The sequence below is a fragment of the Acipenser ruthenus genome, chromosome 3, assembly GCF_902713425.1.
Source record: "Acipenser ruthenus chromosome 3, fAciRut3.2 maternal haplotype, whole genome shotgun sequence".
NCBI lineage: Eukaryota > Metazoa > Chordata > Actinopteri > Acipenseriformes > Acipenseridae > Acipenser > Acipenser ruthenus.
The window spans coordinates 11,345,323-11,359,626 of record NC_081191.1 but is presented as its reverse complement, the minus strand read 5'-3'; the positions used below and the strand labels follow the sequence as shown (position 1 = coordinate 11,359,626).

General features: G+C 36.2%; 1 protein-coding gene across 7 annotated transcripts in view; it reads left to right on the top strand.

Moving 5' to 3' along the window:
- Positions 1-3,044: 3,044 nt before the first annotated feature.
- Positions 3,045-14,304, top strand: part of ppp1r9a (protein phosphatase 1, regulatory subunit 9A) — a 67,230-nt gene continuing 55,970 nt past the window's right edge. For 4 of the 7 annotated variants that reach the window (XM_033992492.3, XM_033992493.3, XM_033992491.3 and 1 more), the window contains exons 1-2: positions 3,046-3,281; positions 4,837-6,199. In XM_033992492.3, the coding sequence (XP_033848383.1) occupies positions 4,946-6,199 (1,254 nt within the window). In that variant the 5' untranslated portion in view covers positions 3,046-3,281; positions 4,837-4,945. Of the gene's footprint in view, positions 3,282-3,704; positions 3,837-4,836; positions 6,200-14,304 lie in introns of those variants that run through there. The other 3 variants (XM_033992489.3, XM_033992488.3, XM_034920866.2) reach the window with 2 other exon arrangements.

Sequence of the window (14,304 nt, the reverse complement as noted above, 5' to 3'; positions counted from 1 at the left end):
TGTAATCTGCCAAGTTTTTAACCTGTAGTACTTTGTATTTAATCACATCCTGATGTAACTATCACTATTTAATCATATCCTGATGTAACTATCACTATTACCTGCTGTATTATTGAATTGTGGTATGTCACACTTGTACTTTGCTTGAACAAAAGTTATTGTATTTCTTGCTCTTATTGTATTACTTGTATTGTAACGCTTGAAATGTTTTTGCTTACGATTGTAAGTCGCCCTGGATAAGGGCGTCTGCTAAGAAATAAATAATAATAATAATAATAATAATTCATTCCGCAATAACTGTATGAAAACATGCCATTCAGTTGTGACATAACTCAAAACAATAACCACTGTCCAATAGCAGGAAACTATCTAAAACACATAATATCATTTCTTTTCTACATGTATCTGTGAGCTGTTGTGCATTACGCTTTCACTTATTAAAGTGAGTGTAATGGACGCCACTCAGATCACTTTACCCTCCTGTGAGGAAGTGACAGAACAAAGGCTCAGATGGCGATCCTAAATCCTCTCTCTAACCATTCTGCACAACTGGAATGAGGTTAGTACTTATCATGGAAAAGAGGTCAAACGTATTGTTAAACTGTGTATTCTTTGTAACTTACAGTAATTTTCTACACAAACTATTTCCAATGCCAACTAACTTCCCTCCCTGCATGTAAATTGTGAATCTTCATGAGTAGATTCAGAGAAAAATGTTTTGAAAAGCTTATTTCAAGTTTGCATGGCAACATCAGAGGACTTTAATAGGTGTTGGTAAGTTGCAGGGGTTTTTTTACATACTAAATTATACATTTGGCAGAATTCTCCCTCAATGTTATTAAACAATACCTTGTTAGCAAAACAGCTATGAAACTTACTTTATATTGCAGACCCTTCTGGACTGTTGATTTAAATAACCAAGGACATTTTTCAGAAAAAAAAAAACTGTCTGCACTGGAATAGGGTTAATAAGTTCATGATCCTTGTAATGCCTGAATGTGCATGCGTAAATACATTTTTTGTGTTTACACACTGAAACTACAAACCTACTTAACATTTAACAAAGCTTTCTTTGAGTCATAAGGCAATCACATGTGCATCAGTTGACATTATTCAGCATTCCCATCCTAGTTTATAGAATTTCACATTTTCAGGCAACTTAACTAGTGGAGGCGGTGATTTTTGTTTAAACTTTTTTTTCAAACGCTGTTTTGTTTGTGAGAACTTTTTGAGCTGCAACAACACCCAGTTTTAAGAGGCCTTTTTTGAGGTTTTAAATGCTCATCTGAACTGCTAATCACCTATTGTATAGCTGAGAATAATAACCCTATTTAGAATGGCAAGACAATTTTCTATAAACGGTGCAGTATATGTCATATTTTATTGTTTTTATTCTTTAATTCTTAGTGACAGTAAACTTGCCATAATGCAGATACAACATTAAAAGTTGCACTTGTATGCATAATAGATATAATAGTTAAATGTGTTATTTAAAAGTCTTTTTATTTTTTGTCTACAAAGACTTTGTCTAAATGTGCTATATTACAATAAAACTATTCTTATTTGAATACTGAACAATTGTCAGGGAGTATGGTAATAAAGTATTACATATCTGGGCTTAACAATGTTTCATTTTGTGATGTCCTCAGGCCCATAAGCAACCATTTTTTAAATTATAATTTGGTTTTAACTAGCCAAATAGCTTTTCCCTTCTGGTTAGGAATAAAGCACAGTTCTGTCAATTAAAGCTATTTATATTGTTCTGATTACAATATTGTATTATATAATACCAATTGGAAGGCTATATTACATGAGCATCAGGGTCTAGTACAACATATTTTATTTGCTATTAAAACAAAGAAACAAAGCCTATAAACATACCAATTATGTTAATAGTAAAAATCTGTCACAAGCAACAGAGGATTAATCAACCAGGTCAGGTTGTACCAAGACCAAGTTATACTGTATTACAATATTCCCTGAATAACCTGAATTCCTGTATTCACCTTATTGCAATGACTTACTAGTTTAAAAACTACTACCAGATCCTTCCAACAAAATGGGACTGACAAGCAATTTAAGAACAGGGGAGCTGGGTGGCACAATGGGTTTGTGTGCTTTGAAGTCCTGCAGATCGAAAGATGTTTAGAGTTATACATCAATTTGGAATATAGATATTTCAAAGCTAACAGCATACATGAAAAGCCACCACTGCTTCTTGGTAGATGATCAATGAATGTGTTGTAGTTCCAGCCCACTCCAATGGGCACTGCACACAATATGACATAAGAAAGGTTGAAATACTTGCATATTGGTAATTATGTAAAAACAATTTTTAAAAATCAAATGAAGAAATAAATGACTCTTAGCAAAATAAATATGAGAAAGTAATAATGTTAATAAAGCTACTAAGAAAAAAAGAGCAGCTGCAGTAAGAAAACAGCATTACTGATGCATTGCCCCCCCCCCCCCCTTCATTTATTGTCCATAGCAACAGCCAGGGCCTACATTCCTGCAGTCACTAACCGCATGTAGGATTGTTTTTTGTGAATGGTTGAACTAGTCCAGTGTATAATCATGTTATGACGTATAAGAACAATCAGAATATAGTGCAATTGAATCTCAAAGCCTTTATGTGTCTGGGTACTGTTTCTAAGTGTTTCATGAAATCTTTACTTCAACCAAAACATTCCCACAAATTACTGTTTCTAATTTGTTCCTCACTTCTTTGCCTTAAGTCCATGGTATTTCTAGCAGTTTAAATTATGTGTTGGTATTTACAGGACTGCAGTTCTAAGTAGCCCCCCCTCCAACTTCCTTTTGCAGTTTACTGGATCAAACCATTAAAGACAGCGAGGTACGCCACCTGTCACACATATGCATATTTATAATACAATCTGTACTCTGCAAGACAAAAAAAAAAATAATCATAACATAATAAGATCGTTTAGACATGAATATAAAAATCCTTGTCGCTTGCTAATAAATAGATGCATTTTTACGCTCTACCACCACCCCTATATTGTGCGGTTGGCAGTGCCTCTCATAGCCTGCTATGGCGTTGTGTAGCGGCGTTAGAAACAGAAGTCTGTTAAACTGGTCGGTGACTCAGGCTGGAGTACGACATGTGGAGAAAAAAAAAAGGAAACTCAAAAAGGAAACCCATAGACGAAGATTGTCCAGGTGCATGCCACTGACTCGTGCTGTCAAGTACGAGTAATCAGAACGATGCCATCTGAGTTATTGCTCACTATCTGTTCTGTATGAGAAAAGACATGCACGTAAGTGTGACTCTTGTTTTTTACAAGTAAGGGTCGGTATTTAGTGAGCTGTGGTCTTTCATGTATTAAGTGTGTATATTAGCTGGTGCTGTTGTGGCCAGACATTTGTGTATATATATATAGCGGGTGCTTTCTGCTTGTGAATGTATTTATAGATATATTTTTTACATTAATTTTTATTCTAATGTAATCTAACAATATTGACTATTTTATTTGCGTTACAATATAATTTCTGCAAATGCCTTGTGTGTTGACATGATGTATGCAAAACAATGAGTTTATCAGGCTTACGTGATCGTTTGAAGAAAGTTGTTAGAAGAATTTCAGAACATACATACAATTTAATTACCAGTATGTTATATTTTTTATCTCAAAATTTCCACCAAAACCATTCGATTAAATTAAACTGTACCGTTGTTGTGCAAGTATATTTACGTCACGTGTTAATTCGTACTTGCAGTAATATTTTCAGGCTTGATATTGTGTAGCTTATTTTTCTCAACCTCGAGGGTGTGCTGTGGTTGCAGCACATTTATTCTGATTCGACACCAAATGGTATGCATTTATTAAGGTCTGCATTAATCTTTTAAAACTGTATGTACTGACTGTCGTTGGTAATGTCTGCATTGAATTCATACTGTATTAAATCACGAGTTAATTCATTCTCTGTCGTATGTACTATGTTGTAGCTGGAAAAAGAAACTACGGTTTATTGTATGTGTTCGCACTGCAGTGTGCAATGCAAAAAGTACTGCCTCGTCTCATATGTTTTATTAATTTGTGTTATATTACAGTATAACACTTTACATGTAAAATATACGTTTTAAAGGTTTAGATTGTGCAGTTCATCAGTAGAGCTGTTGCGATGCACTAGTCTACGCATTATTGAAACACAAACTGAACTGTCTGACAAACAAATGCGACATTTTTAAATTTGCTAAAAAAAAAAAAAAAAAATGCAGTTCCTTTGTGCAATATATGTCAGATTATGTTCTGCCATTGCCCTAAGCACTTTTAAGACCAAAATGGTTGAACATAACCTGATACTGCTGTCTGGTAGAGGATATTTGACACAGTTTTGCATTATGTTGATATCGGTAGCTTTGCAGGTTTTTTTGTTTTGTTAAAGAACTGGTCTGCAGTGATGCATTGTGTATTATTAGAACTACCTGAATATAAATGTCAAGAGTAATAATAATGGGTTTATAAATAACCATTTAGTGTAATCACAAAAAAGCTATACAATAAAATGTGATTGTTACTATTAATGTAATAATAGAATCTGCTGTACATTCATTATTTTTTTCCTCCTGTTCACTTTATTTTCATCCAACGTTTTCAGTGCATTCAAGCTATGTCTTTCTGCCTTAATACAGAACAGTAGTTGAAAATGTACCAATGTTATTACTGCCAAAAGTTTAGTCGTGGGCCGGTTCTGTTTTGTAGAATCTGGCAGTGTTAAAAAAAAATGTGCTTTTGCAGTTTTTATGGAATTATCAGGTGCTCCTGTGTCAAATTTAGTTTATTCTTTCTTTCTGCTTTGTGTTTCTGACAGCAACACCTGAAAACCCCTTTATAATTAGATGCCTGGAAAAAAAATGTACAGGATTTGAAACTCTTGATATGCAGATTGGGTCTCCCGCACTGAAATAAAAAAAGAAAAAATGATGAAAACAGAAGCATCAGGAGAAAGATCAACCCTTCGAAGTGCCTCTCCTCACCGGAATGCGTACAAGACTGAATTTCAGGCACTCAAAAGCACATTTGACAAGCCCAGAATCGATGGAGAACAAAAACCAAAGGCAGGAACTCAGAACACTCAGCAGACTAGAGGGAGAAGATATGGCTCCAATGTCAATAGGATCAAGAATATATTTATGCAAATGGAAACAGGACCAAATGAGAGTACTGGGACTCCATCAAAGGTGAAGGGAAAACTAGGAACTTCTCCTCAAAAGATACAAAAACCCAAAGACTTTGTGGATAAAGTGGATGGATCGATTGTAAAACTGGTAACCACAGTTGGCAAGCAGGTTAGCAAATGTGACACTCGTCAGGATGGCCCCTGTCATTCCAAATTCTCTGAAACGCGGAAGATGTTTGAGCAGACAATCAGCATGACATCTGAATACCATTCTTTAAACAAGGACAGAAAAGGTTCTCAAGAGTGTTTGGATGACTGGAGGGTATCCCGGTCTAACAGAAGCAGCACAGATTCTCTGGACAGTTTGTGTTCAAGGACAGAGGCCTCTTCTCCAACAGTAAGCCAGCTCAGCGCAGTGTTTGAAAATGCTCAACAAGAAAATGGAAGCTTGTTGGAAAAGTCTGATGATGGGGGACACAACATGGTTAGTGAGGAGGACTCTAGCCTGCAGCAATCGCAAGTTCAAAGAAATCAGGATTTTGTTGAGCGTAAGCAAAGAATTCCACCTTCATCATCTTCAGAGGACCTCTTAAGCTCTTGTCCTTTGTCAGATAAAACAGAAGAAATGAGTGAGCTGGGAACTGGGGGGCAAGACTTTGTTCTTAGTAACACTGTTGATTTAGACGCTTTGTCTAGCACTAGACCAGAGGGAACAGCGGCAGATACAGATTGTCGATTATCACAATGTCCTGACCTCCAAGACACTGAGGGTACTGGCTTCAGTTCTACCTGGATTTCTGATGACCATGTAAATGTCTTGCATGTAGGGTACGCAGAAAACAAGAAGTTAGTTGATACTCCTGATGGAGACATTTGCAATCAGGGTTGGGGTGAAAGCTATACAGAACCTGAGGATCAAGAAGGCAGTGATGAGATCAAATATTATGAATTGGATAACGAGACTTGGGAAATACCTGGCTTGCCTGAAGGAGAAGAAAAAGAAGAAGAGATCCCATCAAATAGAAAAATTCGATTTAGCACAGCTCCAATCAAGGTAAGATTTGTTGTATATTCCAGCAGTTTATACTATTAAATGTTTGAGAGAAGATAAGTTTTCAGTTGGCAGCAGTCGAGCAGACAGTGGTATCTTTCATATTCACTGGCAGACAAAATCAATATTGCTGTGAAGAAGGGGGAGCGAGGAGACACAGGAAAAAGGATAAAGATGCATATTTTATCAAATATTTAAAATAAATAAATAAATAAAATTGCATTTTAATTTCAGAATGATTAAAGCATGGAGCCAGAGGGAGACTAAGGGCAGGGAAGGGAGGGTGGCATGGAAACAAATCATTAAAGCTAAATAAGGTAGGACAACAAGCAATAGAAAAGTGCTGTTTAATTTAGGTTTTAGATACTTTATATTAAATGCCTTATAATGTGCCACATACTCCATGGGTTTAGTCGCCACACCACCCTCCCATCCCTGCCCTTAGTCCTCCTCCATCGCCATGCTTTTATCATTTTTAAATTATAATGCAATTTGAAGAAATAAAGATTCTACAAAATATACATCTTTATCCCTTTTCTCGTGTTTTGTCTGCCAGCACAGGCCTGTGTTGTTACAGTGTTATTGCGGATATGAAAGACATATCATTTTCGCCACCCTTGGAAGGCGGAATGGGGTGCAAATGCACCCCAAAAAATTACCATGTGCACTTTGAAGAATGATTTCTCCAGTTTCCCTGGGTCAGACAAGGATGTTCATCGTATCAAAACACAGGTAAGCGATTAAAGATGAATCGCATATAAGGATATCTCGCAATCTTCAAAGTCATGAGATATGTTCATCTTAAACTTGCTGGGGTGCACTGACTGTTCTGGTATCTACTGGCTTTTATTATAACGTATAGCAAACACCATCTGTTTTAGGATTATTTCTAGCTGAGTGCTTGAAAACTTACTCTCGTTTTAAGACCTGATAAAACCATATTCTTTCAAATATGACATTAGTTTGTGGAGTCAATGAAATGTAAAATGTGTAAAATAAATAACATTTTGAATTTAAAACCTTTACATCACACAGTTTACATTGCCATATGTTGTATTTAGGATTTGGTTAATAGTGCTGCATTTTGCATTCTTATCTTGGTAATGATTCATCAAGGCTGCTTCTAATTAATGACTTGCTGCTATGAGAAGCAAGGTAAGAGGCCCAGCTTCCTTTTGCTAATGGTTAGCCCACACAGTTTAAAGACACAGACCAGCCTTTCAACATGTCTTCTCTCCTCCCTGGCGTGGTTATGTGTCACCCTTTGGGAGTTAGATGGGTCCTTGAACCCAGGACCACTGAGAGTGAATGCAAACATCATAAAACAGTGAGGGAAATGTAAAACATGTACTAAAATGCTATTTGAAGCTACTTTCTCTTTAAGCTAAGGTTATCCATCCCAAAATTGGTTAATGATTTAGAAACACAACATATTTTATATGTTGTTCCATTATTGTTTACATAATTTATGGTTAATTTGTCAGTTTTCCCTTTAAAAAGAAGTTATTAAAGCTGAATAAGGTAGGGCAACAAGCAATACATAAGTGCTGTTTAAGTTTTTTTCAGGGTTTTGAAGTTCCTGGGACTATAATATCTTTATATACTTAGTTCAACAGGAAGACTAGGTTATTTGTAGGAACCTTTTATTTAGTGTGCATACCAGATTTTCATTATAGTGTGCATACCAGATTTTTCTAGGGTTGCCCCTAGCAGATATTAAACATGAGGTGAGCAATCAATAGATTTTATATTTGTATGATGGAAACAGCACATTAAGTTCAAGATGATGGTCTGTATGGACCCCAGGCGTAGTGTATCGGCGGGCCAGACCTTCTCGTGTGAATATCTCAGGTAATAGCTAGCTTCCTGGTTCCAATGATGTATTGTATGTCCTGAACAGATGTTCCTAAACGAAACTACAGCAAACCGAAACTAAGGCTTGAGTCATGTGACATGAGCCAGCTCCTAAGTTTTGTTTGTTGCCTATTACTTGGTCGCTTCAACAGATAGCATTCAGTTTTCAATGTCATTTAAAAGCGCAGGCTTTGCCCTTTCCATTGATGTCAGGCATGCATGAATGCATACTTTTTACCACCCCCTCATTCAGTGCTTCAGTGCTGTGACGCACAACAAATTGGTAGGTGTGTTCAAGTGCCTGTAACTCTTTCAATATACCAAGTGAAAGAGGAGGCTTGGGGCTTTCCAATGGTCTCTCACGTGCCTGGATGACATATTCCTAGAATAAACTACAGCGTCCAGAATACAGTGGTGCCTTCACTTGCTAGGAGTCAGCTGTGCGCACTGAGCGTTATCTGTTTTGCATAGCATGAACAACACATTATACCAAACAATGGCTAGAAGTAAAGGAAAAGCAAAATAAAGTGTTTGTATACACATTTTCATTCATTCATTTAGTCCACTTGTTAGTTCTATGTTGTTTTATTGCTGCAGTCCGGTTGGACCCCAGGCTACCAGGAAAGTCAGTTTTCCGACGTGTCCTTGTGAGGGTTAAGTGCATTTATTTCCACAGAATTTAATGTCAGACTTGCAAGTATGAAAAATGCACCCGACGCAAGCAAATTAGCTATATTGTCAAGATCTTTGTAATTCTGTATAGAAAATTATTATATTATATATGTGTCTTAATAGGTGTTGATGTTAACAAGGCTTTTATACATTTGATATTAGTCTGGCATAGCAGCAATAGATACAATATGTACTATGCACTATGACACCAGTGTTGGCACTGGGGATTTTGTCTTCTGTACTTTTGAAAATGTCATACCTGGAGCAATATAACAATTTGCTTGAAAGTTCCAGAACAAATAATAAAGTCTCTTCTTAACAAATTTAAACTGACACCTGTTCCTGTATATTTATAGCAGTGTTTCACATTATTCATAGGATTTGCATCTCCTTCAAATCCTTGGGTCACTATTAGTTGCTATTTTGCCACTGCAGATTTTTTTTTACTTCAGTGTTCTCCCCATAAAGCAAGCCAAGAACATTTCTCAACTAATTTCCCCTGGTGTTCCATGTGTGCAATGGAATTTAGAGCAAGATTTTATGGGCATACTATATTAAGACTGTAATGCCCTAAATGATTTAGTTATGAAAAAGTGCACATTGAGTCATATATTTCAGAGAAGGGGCTTTAAATGCAGCCACTTTTTCTTAAACTGTGACCCCCTAAAAAATTTAAACACAATAATCCTAATTTGCTAATGCAAAGTACCAGCAGTATTATTGTATTCTGACTGACAACACTTTTCATATCTTCTTAACATTTTACCCCAACTAGTCTGCCAGCATATCTTTAAAATTGCACTGTATACAACATTAATATAGAATTTAGATTTTAAGACCACGTCGCTAACAGACTTTGCATAAAATATTTTCTGAACAAAAGCAGGAGAAGGAAAAATCAAACTAAACTTCTCTCCTCTAAACTCAACGAGGGGTCACTTTGGACTAGGGATGCCCTACCAAATATTAATTTGAAATCAAGATTGCATTCCCCCGGTGGCGAAGCATATTCCCAGCGACAGGGATGTAATATGTCATATAGTATGAATAAGAGAATGCAGGAAAGAATCGCACATTTTTAGGGGCTTCTGGTGTAAAAGATACATGTGTCGGGAGTTTTTAAGCCAATCATAAAATACACATTTTAATAAAGTCTGCCTACAGGACATTGGACGTGTCATATTTTCTCATGCATATAAATATTTAAGAGCTTTTGCCAAAATAAAATCCCCATAAGTACTGTCTATAAACACTTGACAGTATAAAAGTAGGGCAGAGCTGAATTTGCTGACGCTTTATAGGAGAAATAACTGATATTCTAATGAGATTCAGAGCTAAGAGAGATATACCACTTCAAATAGCACACATTTACTTATGACCTGTTTTCTATTCATTAAACCAGTTCTACAAATTTTATTCAATTGATTTGTTTTGCATCATAAAAGTAATTCATCAGACCTAGTAGTGTGTAGTTTTAGTACATCGTGTATTTGTAACATGGATTCATTATGTGTGTGGGGTCGCCACTGAATAATAATGAGACAGACACACAGCATTGGCTGTTGACACGACGCACAGGCACGCAGATTTATTTAACACACACTTGCAGCCACTAGGGTACTAGCAATGATAGCCTTAGTCTCAGATTTAATAAAGAAAATAAAACAAAATGTTTGCCACACAAGGGGAGCGCTAGCCTCATTAAAATCGACGTCATTGGAGCACACCTACCAGCTGATTAGATTCCACAGCTGGCAATCGCACACAGCAGGCAGGCTCTCCCAGGAGCGTCAGGTACTTCATTCATTAATTGCAACAATTACAATCAACACACACTATTAACAATATACATTTACACAAAAAACCCTCCCTGCCACAGTATTTTAATAGCCTACTGTAGGATTTAGTTGCAAAAAAGATGAAATAATTGTAAATAATATAGAAAAATTGTACTAATTGTGAACAAAAATGTATAGGTTCTATGTCACATCATTACACAGAACTTGTAATGTTCATACAAGTTTTTTTTTATTAATGTTTTATATTGACAATGTTGCATCAAGGAATGAACAGAAGGTATTTTCAAGAAACTGGTTTAATCTTTTAGATATTGTAGCTGTTGAATGTAACTTGACTTGTGTCTCCCAATTTGGATCTGAGTTGTGGGAAGCAGGTGTTTTGAAGATGGTGCCTGACAAACAGTACAGTATATAGAAAATTCTACCACAAAAGTGATGCCCTTAGCAACAACCTATCTGACCAGCTCGAAGGCGTATGTCTGCAAAATGCTACCACCCCTCTAAGAATCAAAGAATCATGCAATCTGTTTCTAACAGAAAGAAACTGTCAGGTTATGATTTGTAAACAGATTCTAAGGGTAAGACATTCAAGCTGCCACCTGCAGTCTCTGAGCTGCATCGATCAGAGTTGGTTCATTATGAAGTGACATTTACTGGTGTACTGGGGGGAAGTTGAATGAATGGGTTTATTTTGTAACACAACAAAATTGGAAGAAAATATATCAAAGAAATACTAAATAGTTAACTTGTAGTTTAAATGCAGGGGGGGGGGGCAACAATGGTATACCAATTTAATTTTCCCCAAAAGATTATAAAAAAACTCAAAGCCTTACATTAAAAATAAATCAAATAGGTCATCATAGACAACATGTCGAGTGGGTACATGATTACTGTAGACTGCGATGCTTGCATGTCAAATGTAAAAATAAAACTATTTAAGTTATGTTAAAAACAGTTTTAGAATTGTAAATATATGTTTGAAAATAGACATCCATTCATATACTGTTACATTCAGACAGTATTTAATTGTTACCACTTTGTAAAATGGAGCTTAGTCAACCACAGAATGATCCATTCAAAAGGATGCTATTAATTATGCTGTTATTCATCACTGCAAATAACTGTTCCCATCTATCTCACATGTACTGTATATCTAAGAAAAGAACAGAGTTTTTTGTTGTGCCCAGTACAATAAAAGCAATTGTATTCACTCACGAGACACGGACAGCTATTAAAACAGCTTTGATTCTTACCATCTGTGGGCTGTACTGTAGGTAGGAGTCATGGCACCGAATGGTAATAAGCAGCCAAAGGACTTGGAGACGCATTCTTGAGGCAGATAAGCTGCCTACAGAGTTAGCTATGTGTTGTGTGAAGACACATTGATTGTGAAAGTTCAACCTTTAAAGCTGTACGTTCCTTTCAGACAGACTGGCCTCTAGTAGAAAATACTGTTGTGTGTGTGTGTGTTTTATAAACTGATGGAATAGTCTAATAATAAGCAACTACCAATAAAAATATTTTTGAGAAGCAAAAAATTGTTAAAAAGAAAAGAAAAGTGTGTCTTAAATTCGAAGGAATATGGTACTTACTCATTAATCCTCTCTAACTCTTCCGGTTACCTAATCCTGACAGTTAATACTGGGTAACAAAAACAATTACCGATATTTACAGTGCATACTGTAGTTAATGACAAGTGTTTATTTTGTGCCTGTTTCCTCTTCCTTGCATCGCCAAAAGCTGTGGTTGTAAACCTTTCTAACAAGTCTTGTCCATCTGTATCTGCAGTCAGCCCTGTAATGCCTTGTCTTTCTGCTTTTCAAATTGTATTACTGATTGCAACATCAGTGCCTTCTTGTATTAAGGACATACCATCTGATATTGTTGTGCCAAGGCCAATTTGGATTTCTGTCACTTACAACAGGATCACCTTGAAACTGTCCTCTATCACAGTCAAACCTGCTAATATCACTCATGTTAATTTCACACTGAGCTAATTATGACGATTTTGAGATGACCAGGCCAGAATATGAGGGGAGTCCATGGGGAAAAGCTCCTGATAATATCACATTGACTATTATCACACTCTGGTTAATATCAATCTGCTTATAATTTTCATTTTAACATACACCCTGAAATTACTCACTCAGGTGGTACGAATAGTAAACCCAGGCTCAGAACTGTAGTTCAGCATTTCTTGCACTCTTTTTTTATTTCTCACAAACAAAACAAACACATGGACAAAGCAGAAGGTTTTAAACAAAACACTTCTAAATACTTCAAATTATAATACCCAAGCTTCTGCTATCGCAGTGTATAACCAGAGAGCACAACCTGCTGCTTTCTTTCTTCTTCGGCAGAACTATCTCTCACGTCCATCTGCTGCCCCCAACAGACATTTCATTGTTCTTTATGTTAGATGTGGCCAAGGGTTAATGGATAATTAATAATTAAATCACCACCTGGCCACATTCCACACTTTTCTAATTACCCAATGGCTCAGCTGTGTGCCTCCACAGCTGAGCCAAGATGGCTGCCAGCAACAAAAACACATTATTTACATGAGCAGGGCTTCTGCCCTGTCACTAATATATATATATATATATATATATATATATATATATATATATATATATATATATATATATATATATATATATATGCGCCACATCACCCTGTTTCTAGACTGCATACAAATGTTTTATGAGATGCATACCGAGTACAGGTAACTATCAACAGGAAGTAGTTATTCATGGGAGGAAACAGTATCTTGGTGATCTAAGATTGCGGTCATTTCGGTTAATCAACTCTGAAGAAGTGCTAAGTGTTTTCTTCCTCCTGGCAAGGAGTCCACTCATTAGCTTTGGTAGCTGGGTTGACATCAAATATTGAACAGCATATCTTGTACAGTGTACTCTACTTTACAGTCGCTTTCTCTGACCCAGCTTGCCCACAATGGTATTTAATATGAACAGCAGTAATTGGCACCGCGCAGACAGCTTGGACTGTTTTTTGAGGCAGGATTTGGCACATTTTTTGATTAGTTTTTGTTCCCTTTCCAGTCTACAGATTTTAATTATAATAATGTGAGCCAAGTCTAAAAAACTGTCAGTTTCCAAAATAAAGATTAAAAACCTTCTGTGATTTAGCATGTTGACTTTACCAATGCTTTGGAAATGGAGATGCTGTGTTTTCCTGCATTCCCATAATTTAGCACCTCACCAGAGCATGAAATGATGTTGGGATTCATAAACAATACATCTGAATAGTTAATACAACATCAAGAAGCAATTTAAATAAGTATCAATGTGGTATTCAAAAAAAAAATCATATACTGTAGACAAATCAATTTTGCAAAAATAAAAATCTTTCTGATCAGTAATTTTTCTAATCTATGACATTAATTATATATTATACATTATTTATAACTGGGCACTATGGAAACGTCATAAGTAATTTCTGGATGTTGTGATAGAGATGGGTCATAATAGAAATGTATTGTATGGTGAAATATAGGGGTCTATTCAACTGATTTAAACCGTGCCAGATGCATTCAAACAGGTTATGGAAATCAAACATCTAGCTCTAGATGCAAGTCTCTTGAGTGTAATTCTATATGTGCTTATGTAAAAGGGCAAGGTGGTTCTTAGTGAGCTTGTAAAATGTGGTTTCCTGTGTTAACCTTTAGATGAGTTTGAGTTGAACTTGGACGCACAAACAAACAAGCTCCTCTTCGTCGTTGTTGTGGGGTCAGTTGAGCTGTAGCTGATCTTCATGACCTTA